Source organism: Acinonyx jubatus, chromosome D3, assembly GCF_027475565.1.
Source record: "Acinonyx jubatus isolate Ajub_Pintada_27869175 chromosome D3, VMU_Ajub_asm_v1.0, whole genome shotgun sequence".
Classification (NCBI taxonomy): Eukaryota; Metazoa; Chordata; class Mammalia; order Carnivora; family Felidae; genus Acinonyx; species Acinonyx jubatus.
Genome location: NC_069392.1, coordinates 21141570 through 21157763, shown reverse-complemented (window position 1 = coordinate 21157763; position 16194 = coordinate 21141570). Strand labels below are relative to the sequence as shown.

At 41.8% G+C, this 16194-nt stretch overlaps 1 protein-coding gene across 8 annotated transcripts in view; it reads right to left on the bottom strand.

The window, feature by feature from the left end:
• Positions 1–15587, bottom strand: part of EIF4ENIF1 (eukaryotic translation initiation factor 4E nuclear import factor 1) — a 44557-nt gene extending 28970 nt beyond the window's left edge. For 5 of the 8 annotated variants that reach the window (XM_027050730.2, XM_053206028.1, XM_053206031.1 and 2 more), the window contains exons 1-3: positions 15159–15314; positions 14090–14212; positions 2162–2235 (exon numbers count right to left, since the gene is read on the bottom strand). In XM_027050730.2, coding sequence (XP_026906531.1) covers positions 2162–2235; positions 14090–14185 — 170 coding nt within the window. In that variant the 5' untranslated portion in view covers positions 14186–14212; positions 15159–15314. Of the gene's footprint in view, positions 1–2161; positions 2236–14089; positions 14213–14861; positions 15032–15158; positions 15316–15568 lie in introns of those variants that run through there. The other 3 variants (XM_053206027.1, XM_053206032.1, XM_015081472.3) reach the window with 3 other exon arrangements.
• Between the last annotated feature and the right edge of the window lie 607 nt (positions 15588–16194).

Genomic DNA, 16194 nt, shown 5'->3' with positions numbered 1-16194 from the left:
GCAGGCTCCAGGCTCTGAGCTGTCAGCACAGAGCCCAACGTGGGTCTCAAACTCATGGACCACGAGATCATGACCTGAGCCGAAGTCGGACGCTTAACCAACTGAGCCACCCCGGTGCCCCTCCCCAAAGGCTCTTAATAACGTAAAGTGTGTGCTTTGGGTTCTATTCTGTTACTCCCTAATGATAAGGTGGCAGTTGGTACAGCATGCAAAGCAGAAACGTTACAGCCCAATGATTTGGGATCAAATTCTAGTTTTGCCATTACCACCATGGACCTCCAGGACAAGTTAATAAGCTATGCCCTTCACTATTCTTTTGAAAGGACTTCCCAAACCCCAGACTAGACCAGGCTGTGCTATACACTAGCAGGGTACTCTGCACTTGTCCTTCACAGTCTATAATGGTGGTAATGATAAACTCTTGAGTATTTGACTGTATCCTTCCATGGACCAATGTTCCATTAAGGCAATTTCTGATAGTACCTGACATAGTATTTGCCACCTAACAGGTTCCAACTGAACATCTCTTGAATAAGTGAGTCAACCTTTCAATCTCTAACACCTCACAATAAAGGAAATATCACCTATCTTCTGGTATGTTGTGAGGATTATTTGGAGTTTAAGAATCAAACAAATTTTAATTCTGAGAAGAGAAATACCAGGATGACAAGCTCTTTCCTCTTTCTCTCTTATTTTCATTACTATTACTAGCACACCTTTACTTAGAATAAAAGTGAGTAGGGGCGCCAGGGTGGCTCAGTCAGTTAAGCGTCTGAATTTGGCTCAGGTCATGATCTCACGGTTTGTGGATTTGAGCCCTGTGCTGACAGCTCAGAGTCTAGCTTCAGATTCTGTATCTCCCTCTCTCTTTGCCCCTCCCATTTGCGCTCTCTCATTTTCTCTCAAAAATAAATATTAAAAAAAATATTTAAAAAATTTAGAATAAAAGTATGTGGACCATAATTTTATTTTATGCCAAGAAGAAATAGATCTAAGAAAATTCAACTTGAGGCATAAAAAAGATTGACAGCTCTAATGAAGGAAAAAACCCAAACAACAGCTTATCTGGGACTTATCAAAAAATCCTAACCAACTGGAACCGCCTTTATTCAAGTATCATCTTCATCAGCAGAAAATGGTGAGCAGTCCAGACTTAGCAACCTTCTGAGGAGTAGATATACAAATAAAAACAGTATGCCCTATTCAACAAAGAAACTAGACATAATATACTTTATATGTTAAAAATGTGGGCCATATGAACCATTTACCTTGATATTTAAGAAGTGACCTTATAGTCTTAAGATGACCATAACAAGTGCAATGTAGGGTGATTGTAAACATTTTCAGACCGTAATTTGGCTCTAGTCTTCTCAAACCAAAGCGTTCTGCTTATGAAGCAGCCCAAGATGCAAAAGGGCTCGTCTGAGTGGCTGAATGGTTTTTTCGTTTGGGAACAGGAAGGATGGGGCAATGCTACATGGCTCAGAGTCCTCCTGATCAGCTTTCTCTGGGCAGGCCCTTGAAGGACCCCCAAAGTACAGTATGAAAACCACCACTGACAGAAGGCCCTGGAGAGGACTCATGTGTTTAACTCTTAAAATTGCTTTCTCACTATGTGTCTCTGACCAAGTCATTTTCTAACTTTAGTTTCATTATCAGTTTGTTGAAAGGGAATTGGGTTAGTTGTCCTTAGAGTCCTGTAAAGCTCAAAAAAATTTTTTTAATGTTTATTTAGAGAGCACGCGTATGAGAGAGTGCACGCACAGAAGCAGTAAGTGGAAAAGAGACAGGGAGACCGAGAATCCCAAGCAGGCTCTGTGCTGTCAGCACACAGCCCAATACAGGGCTCGATCCTACAACTGTGAGATCATGATCTGAGGTGAAATCAAAAGTTAGACAACTGACTGAGCCACCCAGGCATCCCCTCAAATTTTTGAATAGTTTAAAGCTAATTAATAATGAAACCAATGAGGACAATGCAGGAAACTATTTAGTTCATAACTTATCTAGGATATATTTGTGTAGAAGCCCTAAATCATTATCTCTGAAGTCTCGCCCACTCATCATTCTACCAAAAAACTCCAAAACAATTCTTAAATTACCATGTTTGGTAAACAAGATGTTGACTAGGAGGAGCACTCCGCTCCCCCTTCACCCATACCTGTCATATTTTTCAGAGAGGCATGATGGCCTCTGTTTGGAATGAGGGCGTTCTTTTATATCCAAGAGCTCCTCCTGGAAAGAGAAACCAAATGGTGATTTTGAGTAATATTTCTCATGCCACATATTTTCAACTTATATTTGTTCTCAGTAATGACTGGAGTGCCTATCTTAAGCATGTCACACAGTTCTTATTTTTTTATGCCTTGACTTATTCCAGAAAGGACTGGAGTTAGCTCAAGATTCTTACAAGAAGATGCTCAAGCAGAATTGGCAAATAATAGTGATTAGCTTTTTTCTAAAACAATTCTCTCACAAATTGCCATCCAATTACATAGTTATAGTCGACCACACTGAATGTTCATCAAGGTACGGAAGCTTCAGGCTTAAATAAAATTTCCAGTTAATTTTTCTACTCTTAAATGTATGAGAGGCCAACTTACAAGTAGATAGTTTTAACATAAATTTGCAGAGAAAAAAAAGCACAAAGCACACACCCATTTACCATTTATCTGATCTGCCTGTTAACATTTTACTTTAGCATTTGGGTTCTCCACACCTTTTTTTGTTTTTGTTTTAAACCATATAAGGGTTACTCCTCAATACTTCAGTGCTTATTTCCTAAGAATGAGGATACTCTTTCATAGTCTCTTATCTGGTTCCATGAGAAAATTAAGCCTTATAAAAAGTATTTTGAGTGACTAGTTTTACCATTCTCCCAAGGATTATGCTTGGCCTGTATCATTGCAGATGCCTAAGAGAGAGGCAAATCCATTACAAACAACACATGCCTGAGGGCCTAAGGGCTTACTTCTGAAGAACCTAGTTAAAAAGGGCTGTCAGTTTTATACAATTATAAATGATACTTTTATCTAACCTACCCCTCCAGATTCCAATTTGTCAACTGACCCAACAAGGTCCTTTATATTGTTTTACCCTCCAACACAGGACCCAGTCTAGAATCAGATATTGGTTGTCCTATTTCTTTGGAACATTTCTACAACTGGAACATCTCTACAACTTTTGTCTTCGATGACACTGACATTTCTACAGAGTGCAGCCTTTTTTTTTTTTTTCTAAGAGAACATTATTCATTTTGGATTTATCTACTGTTTCCTCATGATTAGATTGAGGTTAAGTATCCAAAGAAGAGAATACTAACCCCAGAGATGTTGTGTCCATCTCAGAGCATCACCTCTGGACACCTGTGATGTCCATCTGCTGCTTAGTAGTGGCAGTATGCGGTCTGTAGGGAGACTGCAAATACCCTGGTCTTCATCAAAATTTCCCCCTAAATTTAGCATCTATTGATGAATCCTGCCCAAATTGATCTTGATTTCCCAACTCTAGGCCTCTCTCCATATTGACCAGTCAGCACTTGGCATTTCACTGGTAGGGCAAACACTAATCCTCCCTTTTCCCCTCCCTGTGTGTTTACCTATTATTGGCATGGGCTCACAGATACCTAATTTTTCCAATGGTCTATAATTCATTAATGCCCTTAATTGTTCAGGGGCTCAAATTAGGAGCCTCTTCAAGCTGGTTCCTGGGTCCTCTGTACATTCCCCATCATTTTCTAAAAAGCCCTTCCTTACTTTCTGTCTTATCTTGTACCATCCTAGCCCTAGTGTCAGCCATTTTCTCTGAGAAATCTGAGTTCCTTTAAGTGAAGCATGGTATCAGAAACCAAGGTCTGGGAACTAAATATTCCCATTTGCTTCTCAGTTCTCTCAGAACTAGGAAACACGTGCAATTACACGTGCACCTATATACCTATGTGTTAATGCACACACATCTGCTCATACACCTGCATATACACAAAAACCCACGGCCTTTTTATTTACATTTCAATACTTTTACGATAAAGTAAAAAAGGCAATTCCCAACCTTTCACTACCAGTAAAACGCTACAACTACCTTGCAAAAAAGTATGTACATACCACTGTGCCGGGGCCTCTGCAAGCCTCACAATAGAATGCTTGCTGTTGCTCTGATCACTGCTTCCCATATCTTGGGGTAAATATGGAGGAAGAGACTTACTCTTTCAGCCTATAGAAATCATTGCACGTAAGCATGCCATGAGTTCACTCAGTGTCTTCAGACACTTGAAGCATCTAAATATTTTCTCCATGATTGCAAAATGCCCTATGCCCAGATGACATTTTAATTTTTAAAACCAGATTTTCAATCATGCATTTGCATTGTTTTAGGATTTATGAATTATAAACAAATACTTTGGGAAGAAATACCTAGACAAATGAAGAAGTCTGAGATAAACAAAATTCCAAATATAAGAAAGTATCTAGAGAAGGCCCCAAATTCTGAAAAAATTGTCAAAGCAACGACCTACAACCTAGAAATCATCAGTAATGACTCAAGTCCAGTGAAATCTACAGGGCAAGCGCGGTGTCAGTGGCGCAGGGTGACACAAATTTGGCAGTGGGTGGAGGAAGGGTGGATGGACCAATAGTAGTTACAATGAAGTAAATATTACAAGAAAGAAATCCTGAGGACAGGAAGGCTTAAAACATTTTCCAGCAGAAACAGGAAAGATCTTACAATACAGGAAATACTTATACATATACTACAGGAAAAAATATTGCAAAGCAATTTTCTGTTATTAGAAGCAACCCAAAGATTATTTCATATTCCCTTACTCCACCACCCTCAAATACAAATATTGAACTGAACCCTAGTATACTATTAAACTAAGGGCAATATATTTTATACTTAAATATGTATGCTTCATATACTCAAATTTCTAAACAATAAGGCTTTGTTTGAAACTTTTAATCCCCAAAGGTAACAGGGAGCCCAAGTGATAGGCGTTTTCTATTACTACTACAACAGCTGTCTGCTGAAACTCATGATTTTACTGATTTATTTAGGAGTCAACTGGAAAAGATTTAACATTTTAACATAGCCACAAAACATGCTGGAGAACCAAATGTTCTATTTGTGGGGAATCAAAAAAAATATTTTCACAAAGATAACAAACAGTCTTACAAAAGGGAAATGGGGAGACTAAGGAGAGAGGATGACAAATTGAATGTGGAATCCCAGATGGGATCCTGGGACAGAAAAAGGACATTAGATAAAATAAAGGACAGGTAAGTAAAGCATGGACTCTAGTTAATAACACGTATCAGCATTGTTAATTGTAACAAATAGACCATACTAACGTATTAACAGGGAAAACTCTACTATATTCCCAGTTTTTCCATAAATCTCAAACTGTTCTAAAAGATAAAGTTTACTTACTTCTATCTCATACCATATACAAAAATGAACTCAAAATATATCAAAGACATAGATATAAGAGCTATAATTATAAAACTCTTTGAAGAAAATGCAGGTGTAAAAAGTTCATGACCTTGGATTAAGCAATGTTCCTCTAGCTGGGACACTGAAAAAGGGTAAGCAACCAAAGGAAAAAACATATAAATTGGATTTTAAGTTTAGGAACTTTTGCGCTTCAGATGACTATCAAGAAAGTAAAAAGGCAATGCACAGAACAGGAAAAAATATTTACAAATCATGGATCTAATAAGGGTCTAGGGTCCAGAATACAGAGAGAACATGTAAAATTTAACAACAAAGGGGCACCTGGGTGGTTCAGTCAGTTGAGCTTTTGACTCCAGCTCGGTGATGATCTCGCAGTCATGGGATTGAGCCCTGTGTTGGCTCCACACTGGGCATGAAACCTACTTGGAATTCTCTGTCTCCCTCTCTGTCCCTTCCCAGCCCATGCTCTCTTTAAATAAAACAGATAAAAGATTTCAATAGATTTTTCTCCAAAGAAGATACATAAATGACCAACAAGCACATGAAAGATGTTCAAAATCATTTGTCATTAAGGAAACGCAAGTCAAAACCATAGTGAGATACCACTTCACGTGTACTAAGTTGGCTATTAAAAAAGAAAAATGGGAAAATAACAAGATTGACAAGGATGTGGAGAAACTACAGCTGCCAGTGCAGCTGCTCCGGCAAACAGTGGCAGTCTCTCCAAAAGTTACAGTTACTATATGACCTAGCAATTACAGTCCTAAGTATATACCAAAAGGAACTGAAAAAATTATGTCCACACAAAAACTTGTACACAAATGCTCACAGCAGCATTATTTACAATAGCAAAAAAAATAGAAAGCCGTATGCCCATCAACTGATGAATGGATAAACAAAATGTGGTAAATCCATACAATGGAATATTATTTGGCAATAAAAAGGAATGAAGTACTGATACATGCTATAACACAAACCTTGGAAACATTACATTAACTGAAAGAATCCAGACAAAAAAGGCCACATGTGGTAGGATTCTGTTTATAAGCAATGTTTAGAATAGGTAAATCCATGGTCAGAAAGTAGATTAAGGCTTGCCAGGGTCTGGGGAAAAGGGATAATGAGAGTGACTACTAATGGGGGTACAGAGTTTCTGTTTGGGGTCATGAAAATATTTTGGAATCAGATAATAGTGATGGTTGTACAACTCTGAATTTACTGAAGACCACTGAATGGTACACCTTTAAAGGGGTGAATTTTATGTTAATTATATCTCAAAAAAATATTTTATTTTGAGAGAGAGGAGGAAGTGGGGAAGGGCAGAGAGAGAGAGAGAGATGGAGGGAGAGAGAGATTCCCAAGCAGGTTCCAAACCCTCAGTGCAGAGCCTGATGCAGGGCTTGAACTCCCGAGCCGTGAGATCATAACCTGAGTGGAAATCAAGGTTGGATGCTTAACTGAGTCACCCAGGCACCACTCGATAAAAAATATTTTTAAGTAAATTAAACTAAGGTGTTCAGTTACCCAGAGGTTAATATTTTATTTAATTTCTTTCTTACAGACTTACTGCTCTAACCACAGACTGATAAATGCCAACTATCCTCAGATGAGAGTTGCTTAGGTTGGTAAAAATGTTTTAATTTTCCTTCCCAAGTTATTCCAGTTTTCTTTGTTGACTTTATATGCTTAACATATACTAGGTGTTAATAAATATTCCAGGGACTGATTATACAACTTGACAGGCCTATAAGAGCACAGGATAGAGCAGTGAGCCAGTTGTATACACTGGCATTAACCATGCCAGCAGCACAAATGGTGCTGCTGACCAAGTGCATCGCCCACCTGTCTATAGAGGATGAAGAGCCATTTTGTTTAACAGGCTGATAACTGGGAAAACAAAACAGTTCTTGGATTGTAAAAGCTGCTGGGAATAACTTTAAACATCTAGATAAAGTTCTACTTACTGTTCTTGAAAGCAGGGCTTCTTAAACCAATTTCATGGCCTCAAGGAAACCATATGCAAAACTGCATTTGTGCAATTTCTGCAGTGAGTACTCACACCTTCAAAAGATTTCTGATGGGCCCCAAAGAAGTTAAGAAGTGGTACTTTAAATGGTTGTTTCTGAAAATGTGGCCCAAAGTGCACTTGGACATTTAGGGACAATGAGAGCTCCTCCTCGTGGGGTTTAGAGAGTTAGATCTGTTATACCTTCCACCAACATCTTAAGTGGCATCAGATGGTATCCCAGACTAAGAAGGTTCCCCATTAAGGTGGGGAGGGGAGAAAACATGAGCTAATTCAATACAAAAATTGCTTTTTTCATAGCTATACACAGAACATTTCCTGCGTACCAGGCTTAGTATCTAGAATACGCAGATGACCCTTGGCCCTGACCCCATGGCTCTCCAGTTTCTCAAGAGAAGTGTTCTTGAACTTGCCATTTCATCAAGAGCCCTTTAAGAGCAATATTCCAGAAAAGGCAAGCTCTTTGGGATATTTTCAAAGAAAACCTTCAACTTTGGCTAAAGGCAAAATACGTGGAAAGTGTTCTCTGAGTTGGGAATGCTCCTTCCCTAAGAATATTTCAGGGGGTAATGGGAGATTACCCTTTTGCAGACTCCTACGAACCCACAGGAATTTACTAATTATAAACAAATTCACGGGGCGCCTGGGTGGCTCAGTCAGGTAAGCGTCCGACTGCGGCTCAGGTCATGATCTCGCGGTCCATGAGTTCGAGACCCACGTCAGGCTCTGTGCTGACGGCTCCGAGCCTAGAGCCTGGAGCCTGTTTCGGATTCTGTGTCTCCCTCTCTCTGACCCGCCCTCGTTCATGCTCTCTGTCTCAAAAATAAATAAACGTTAAAAAAAATTTTTTTTTATAAACAAATTCACTACAATTACCATCTGGACAAGAGAACAGTTAATATGTGAGACCTTACTTTTTGCACAGGTTTTAAAACCTGACTAGGCAAGAATAAGCTGCTAACTGCCCAACAGCCATTTTCTTAGTTTTAGCAGCTAACCTGACATTTTCCTTAAAGAAAATGTCAAGCTTCCCAAAACAATTTGAGAAGTACTAATATGGGCACCCACTTTTAGTGATCAATATTAAAGTAAAAAGCAAATTAATGTGAATATAAGCCCAAAACAACAGTGGTTAAAATCCACATCCAGTTTCTTGTTGCAGAAATCTCATGCAGAAGCAGCTGCAGGTTCTGATGACATTCTTATGTTCTAGAAGAATTTCACATGAGTCACTGACATAAGATGAAAGGGGAAATATTTACCTTTGTGAGTTGAATTCAATTCACAAGAGCAAAAAGCTCAACTTTTAAAATATTAAGAGATATTTTATAAAAAACCCAAAGTTTTATTTCATTGTTAATGGTCAAAGCACTGTAGAAGTGACCCAGTACCTTATTAGTGTGTGTGTGCCTGGCTCTTCCTAAAAAGGCTCTGCCTAAAGAAGGCAAATGTCCCCAGAACAGTGTTTATAGGTTGGGTCATCTGCCTTTGACCTTCTCTCCCAGTCCCCACCCTCAATACAACCACTAGCACTGGGACTGGTCATCGGGCTCTTAGATGGTTGCTGACTGACCAGATATTCATTCTGTTGAGTCAGATGACTTTTCTGAAAGGATTAGAAACCTGTTAAAAATAGATCACAACGAGGTAATGGTACCCACAGACGATAGCCGGGGCAACGGTGAAGTAACAACATAGGGAACACATGGGATACATTCCACCATCCACCATTTATGAAGTTTGTTGCTGTGGGCACCATTTATAACAGTTCTTACAGGTAGGTCAGAATTCAAAGGATCCTGCAGAGCTGTTAAGCAGGACCTCAGACCTGGATTCATCCAAGCATCTAATGGTGGCTGATCTGATGCAAAGACTTTCGCCTACTGAAAGATTTGAAACTAAGAAAATGCGAATGGGGGAAAAAAACCCACCAAAGTCTGTTTTCTCCATTAATCTGGCCAACACAAAAAAATTAATCTTGGCTTTTAAATGTGTTTATACAATGGATAAAAAACAATATAAAATGTTAAGTAGGTAAATACTAGAAGAAAACTTAAAACCATTTTTAGGGTAGTGACATTACATCTTAAATAGGGCTTTCTGGTTTCATATTAAACTGGAAATAGTTACTGTGACATTTAAAAATTAAGCATCTTGATCTGAAGTTGGTATCTAAAGAAGATATCTTTTAATACCCTCCTTATTACATCCTAAAGAGTTTTTAGCACTTACTGTGCGTCAGCCACTTTTCTAAACACTTGACATGCATTTTCTGATTTATTCCCCACAAAAATCCTATGAAGTAGATACTATTCCACCCGCATTTTACAGAGGAAAAGGATGAGAACCAGAGAAGCTAAGTACGTGACTGAAGGCCACACAAGGTAAGTGGTGATCCTAAATCAGGCAGTGGGGCTCAATGCCCCTGATCCTCTTGTCTTCACTGCTTCTCTGGGGAGGACAAGGAAGGTGCATGACACCTCCCAGCAGCTGCCACTCAGTGTTGGGTTTGTCCCTGCCCAGCGGGACTACCAGGAACCCTGAGCCAAACTGCCACATCCTTGGGTAGGCTTTCCTTAAGTCAGCCTCCCTTCATAGCATCCTTCACTGAATCAAAGGCCCAACCCACAAATCTTTATGTTAACAGTTCCAATTGTAAAATGACCGGTTTCTTATCTAGCTAGAAGTTCCCACCGTGAGCAAGGAGGAAAGTATACTTATGGGGGCAAGAGCCCTGAATCCCCACTTTTCAAGATGACTTAGAATTAGAACAGGTAAGAAAGAACAACCATAAGACAGTATCTATGGTGTTGCCAGCTGACCCTCTGTAAGAACTTGTAGTTACCTAGTTTTCTGAACAGCTGAAACATTAAGATTGTATGATTTTTCATACCATAGTTCTCCAATATAAACAAATATCCTTAACTTTTATATTAGCTTAAGTTTGTAGCTAAGTATGTCACTGAAATGCGACCTGTTAGAGGTTACTTCTCAATTTGGTTTATGAAAGGTATCTATGAAGTTATCAAATTAGATATCTAAAAATTAGATCAGGTATAGTTAAACCTGATCATTTGACTACTGATTTCAAGCTAGGACTTAAATCATAGCCCCTCTTTTCTCAGAGGCTGGACTTCAAGTCTTATAACTGATTCTCTCCAAGAAGGCTAGGAGAATTACTCAAATTAGTCCACTTCTGGTGCCTTTTTTTTTACCGGTTTAAATTTTTTTTTTTAATATTTATTCTTCAGAGAGAGAGACAGAGCATGAGCTGGGGAGGGGCAGAGAGAGGGAGGAACACAGAATCTGAGGCAGGCTCCAGGCTCAGAGCTGTCAGCGCAGCTGTCAGGGTTCGAACTCACGAGCCGCAAGATCATGACCTGAGCTGAAGTCGGACACTCAACCGACTGAGCCACCCAGACGCCCCTTTTAAATGGTTTTAAAGCAAAGATATAAACATGGTTGTATCACGGTGACTAAGTGCCCATCAGCCACAAATCAGGGTGGAGTGCCTCCTCTGAAGATCCCTACAGACACCAAAATGGTGCCAAGGCAATGAGCACACATGAAATTAAACTCAGTAAAATCCAATCCCTACTTTTTTTAGCTGGTAGATTGGACAGGTATGATTAACACTGGGCAGTACTAAGCTGAATATTAGCAGTGCCCCCTGCTTTTATACCCTGTTCAACTGGCAGGTGATAAAATTTGATAAGGAATCAGTAACAAGACACAGGAGCAGAGAAGGAGCAGCACCAAATATGTATATCCTAAAATCAGTTTGTCTATTCAAAGAAAAAGAACATGGATCTGAATAGTGGAACAGTCCAAAGCATTTCTACTTTGTGTTTGAAACAGAAGATGGTGTCACCAAGAGCAGGTACCACACCTCAAGAACTAGTAAACAAGGACCTCTGATGAAGGTAAGAAAAATTTGAACAGGCCTCAAAGTCTTTCCATTAATAAGCATGACTACCTTATCTTGTTTTCCTAAATCAACAGTTCTCAAACTTGAATCAGAGTCAGAATTCCCTGAAAGACTTGTTATATGTGGACAACAAGGCCCTATCCCTAGAATCTGATTCAATACCACTGAAATGGGGCTTGAGGTTTTATATTTCTAAGAGGTTACCAGTTGGTGCTAAACACTAGTTCAGAGACCACTGTTTGAGAACCACTGTCTAAAAACACTTTTAATCCATGACTTTGAGGGGGAGATCCCACTGTGTAACCTCCAAAAGCCCTTCAACATAATTCAAACACTTTATACATGCACATTTAAGTGTTACCAAAACATAGCTTTTGGTCTTGGGAATCTGGCCTAGCGAAACGGACCTGAGTGAGCTTATAAATTAAGGGCTCAAGATTCCCAGAATAACAGGTGCATATGATACATCCACTTATAACCATTCCAGTTAATCATCACTGAGGCTTAGGGGTAGGCCTGAAAGTACCTAATGTGATTCTTAACTTGACTTCCTAATACATTCATGGAAACACAATGGACACCAACAGAACCCTAAGGAGTAATTATGCATCTGACTTGCTTGACAACATCAAGACCATATATCAAGTTCTCCAAGGAAGACTAAAGACTTGCTATTCAAAGTATGGTCAGTGGACCTGCAGTAAGGGCACCACCTGGGAGGTTAAAAAGCCAAAATTTGAAGCCCACTCCTAATCTAACAGAATTCACACTTTATAAGGGTTCATAGGTAATCCCCAGACAAACCAACATTTAGGAAGCAAGATAGACAATATAGCACAGGAGACTCTGATATGTTACTTTTAAAAGCACTAGGACAAATATCTGGACTTCTCCACCTTCATGGAAAAAACTCTAGAATTCTGAACAGACTACTAACATCATCTCATAAAACAAATGAATGCTAAACTAAGAAGGGTCAAAGTTTAAGAAGCCCTCTCATCTAGCCAATATGTTTTTTAGTCTTGTAGTTAACATTCCACATTTACAAGTTCTCACAAACACATCACCTATAAAAATCACTGAGGACAGTTTCCTTCTATTGCTTCCAAACTTTCTAGCCCACGCAGAAACATTACTACATGCTTTATTCCAATAGTTTGATCTCAGTATGTAGGTAAGGAGTAGGATGGCTGAAGTATTATTCCAGTTGTGCAAAAACAGACCACTTACTATAGTTCTCAGAACACAGGATTGTTTCAAGCTTTCTTCAAAGGAGAAAGGCTTAGTTTGCCTCAAGGACTAGATTAAGTAGACTGTGAGAAACACATATGCATGAAACCACTACCCTAACACTGCCTAAACATGATCCTAAAACTGCCATGAACTAAATCTTCTAGAATGGAATGGACAGTAAGCCAATTTCCAATCAATTTTGGTAGAGAAGACCATTATATCTAAGATTCACTGTCATTAACCTAAAAAATGTTCTTAATCATTTCTTTGAGGCACATTTATCTAAGTATGACAAAATTCTAAGACTATATTATCAAAAGTGGGCAAGATTGACCTTCTTTATCTTTACTGTAGACACACACAAGTTCTAGCCTAAGAGAGATCAATAATACCTTCCCTAAAAATGACTTAAGCCTAAATATGGATATACATATAAAGATAGTCTATACATGCCACCCTTTGATCATTATGAAAGTGATTCAAAAGGCTCTCTGCCTGGATTCTACAAGTAGAATACCAATTAAGAACTTTTATTCAAAAAGTGCTAGGAAAGTTGAAATCACGTAAGCATATAAAATAAGCAGTTCAAATCAGTTTCTCTTCATTTAATAAGATTTTCTGCATTTGGAATTCAACTATCAATATTTTAGATAATGAATTTAAATCGTGAAACATGGCTTCAGCACTTTCAGGTTTGAGAAAAACTACATTTGGAAAGACCAAATCTGAATGAAAAAATGAAATACTATCAGATTTTTTTTAATACTAAAAATGAATATTACTCTAACAACACTTGATACTTTACCAAGTAGTGGCACCAGTACACAAACAAGGCCTGACTTCAAAATATTAATCATTATTCTGGAAAGTCAGGGATAATAACCACATCAGAACCCTTGATTGGGTCCATACTTAGGAAATACAGATATGGGACCAACTAGAACATGACTCTTCCTGTCAACAGTCCCAAGCACATTTTTTGTACTCCAGCCAATACATTTCAGGGAACGAAAAATGAATTCACAGCTGAGTCCTGTCAACCTCTTCAGAAACATTTAGGAGTCAGTAAGATACTGAGCTTCAAGTACAGAACCTTGAGTGATTTGCATGCAAAACTGGAATCCTTACTCTACAGCATATAAATCAGTAATATACCAGTTATGGTTGTTATAGAACATTTGAGCCAACATACACTGATCCACAAATTCATATGCCATCTAAGCCAATATTCCCTTCACGTGAAAACGACTCAGAAGCAAATTCTAGTTTAAATTGCGTATTCACACTTCCAGAAAAAAATTCAAAGAAATGCTTTACTAAATTTAGTAATATTTAGTCCATATAGTGAGTCAGAATGAGACTCCCACTTTTGATAATACTAATGGAATATCTACACAATGTTACCAACCTCCCCCACCTATATAAAGAAACACTATTTCATTAGTAACAAAGCTTACTTTTGTATAGCGATGGGGGGATTTGGAGGCTGGTTGCTTTTTCAGGTCAAGAAAGGCATCTCCGTTTTCTGTTTCTCCCACACTTCTCCTATCCATGGCTCCTTGGTCTACAATTCTTTGCACCTGGAAGATAAATCAGCAAAACTGTTACAGAGAACACTATGTTTTCAGAAAACTGTTTAAAACACTGAAACTCTTTTATCTCTTAAAATGACTACCTTTTAAAAACAAAGTCTCATTCAACAACTATTCCATAAACCAGAACCCACTTGGAAATAGAACGACTGGTACTTAGCTCTTCTAGTTAAGTGTTCTAAGCATCAAGGGGGTAAGGAAAGCATAAGTAGAAGGTGCCCAAATCAGGGTACAGCCTTCAAGCAGCTTTAAAACAAAAAGAAACCAAAATTAGTCACTGCCACCCATGAGGACCTTTCAGACAGCAGTGGGGAAGTTTTCCGAGTGGGGGCAGGTAGGAGACTAGTTGGGGCTGGGGATCCGGGAAGTCGGACTGTGGTAAAGTGCCTGTCACTTGCCAATGGACGGCGCCAGCTGCCCCTTGTTATCCAGAGGCCAGGGGCTGGGGCCCGAGCGCCCCCCACCCGGCCGGCGGCACCTGTGGCCATGTCAGGGGCGCCCGTAGCAAGGAAGGGGCGAGATCCGGCTTCAGCTCCGAAACTCGGCTTTCCCGGGCCGCGCGACCCCAACCACCGGCCCCTCGCGCAGGCCGCGGCCCAGAGGCCTCCTTCGGAGGAAGGGCGGGGACTGTACTCACGGAGGGGAGGCGGGCCGAAGGGAGCGGGGAGACCGAATCCCCCGGCCCGGCCGCTCCAAGCTGGAGCCGGCGCAGGCCCGCCGCCGTCCGCCCCGGCCCGGCGGCTCGGGCCCCGCCAGCCCGCCAGCCCGCTGTCCGCCGGCCGCCCCGCTGGCCTCGCGTCCCTGCCCGCCCCCCGCGCGCGCCCCAGCGCTCGCGCTCACGCACGCGACCCCGGGAGCAGCGCGCCCGCGCCCCTGCCCTTCCTGCGGCCCTTGGCGCGCGGCGCCTCGGCTCCCGCCGCCACCAGGCCCTTACTCTGTGCCTCCGCCGCTCGGCGGCCCTTCGCCTCGGCCGCCGCTCCCCTCCCTACTGCCCGCGCCGGTCAGAGGGCTGTTCCGCGCGGCCTTCGCTCTCGCCCCCCCACCCCCCCGCCAGCTCGGACTGTCTCTCTTCAGCCGCCGTAACCACGGCCCAGCCCTCCGCCCCTCCTCCCGGGCCCCCTCCCCCTTAATAACTCCCTCCACGCACCCGGGCCCCAGCACCGCCTTCGCCGCCGCGCGCCCGGATGTGAGGTGGCCGCGGCAGTGCCGGGCGGAAAAGAGAAACATCTCGGCGCGCTCCTGGGGCGCCGGCCCTTGCGTGCGTCCGGCGGCGGGGAAGCGGAGGCGCGGAGGAGATGGCGGCGGCGGGGAGGGGGAGGCGGCGGGGGCGGCAGAAGCCCTTACCGGTGCGCACAGGCGGTCGTCCTGGGCAGCCCTGAGGAGGACTCTGCTTTCCCACGCGCGCTTCGGGGCGGAGCAGAACGGGCGGGCGGTGCTGGGAGGCCGAGGCCAGAGGCTGGCAGTTCTCCCTGGAAGGCGGTGGCACCAGGGAAGTGGGCCGGGGTCTGCGGCCTGGTGCGACTTGGGAGCGCGTCGACTTCGACGTTCGCACAGTTCGCAACGGCGGAGAAGCCTGGGGCTTCGGTAGTGGCAGTCTGAGGAGAACCTGGGGGCTTTTGAGCTTCCCAGTTGTGGGCCCGAATCTCAAGTTTTTCATTAGTGGGTGTAATGTTGGGCAAAGCCCGAACAACTTTTGAGTTTTCGCTCTCCTTTCTAAAACGGCCCCTCTCTATAAGTTTATGAGATTGTGCGTTGTTCCGTTAACAAACTTGCCGCGACTGCTTTCGATTGAGCGAAGGGCGACTGACAGATTCATTGAAAGGGTTTTTTCCCCCATCATAACTCCAACCTTTCCATAGCTTGCACAGGAAGGGGAAGGGCGAGTGTCAAGCGCTTAGCACAGTGGCGAGACTGCAAATGGGAACACAGATGCAAACATAATTTCCCTACTCTGAGACGTAAGAGTAACT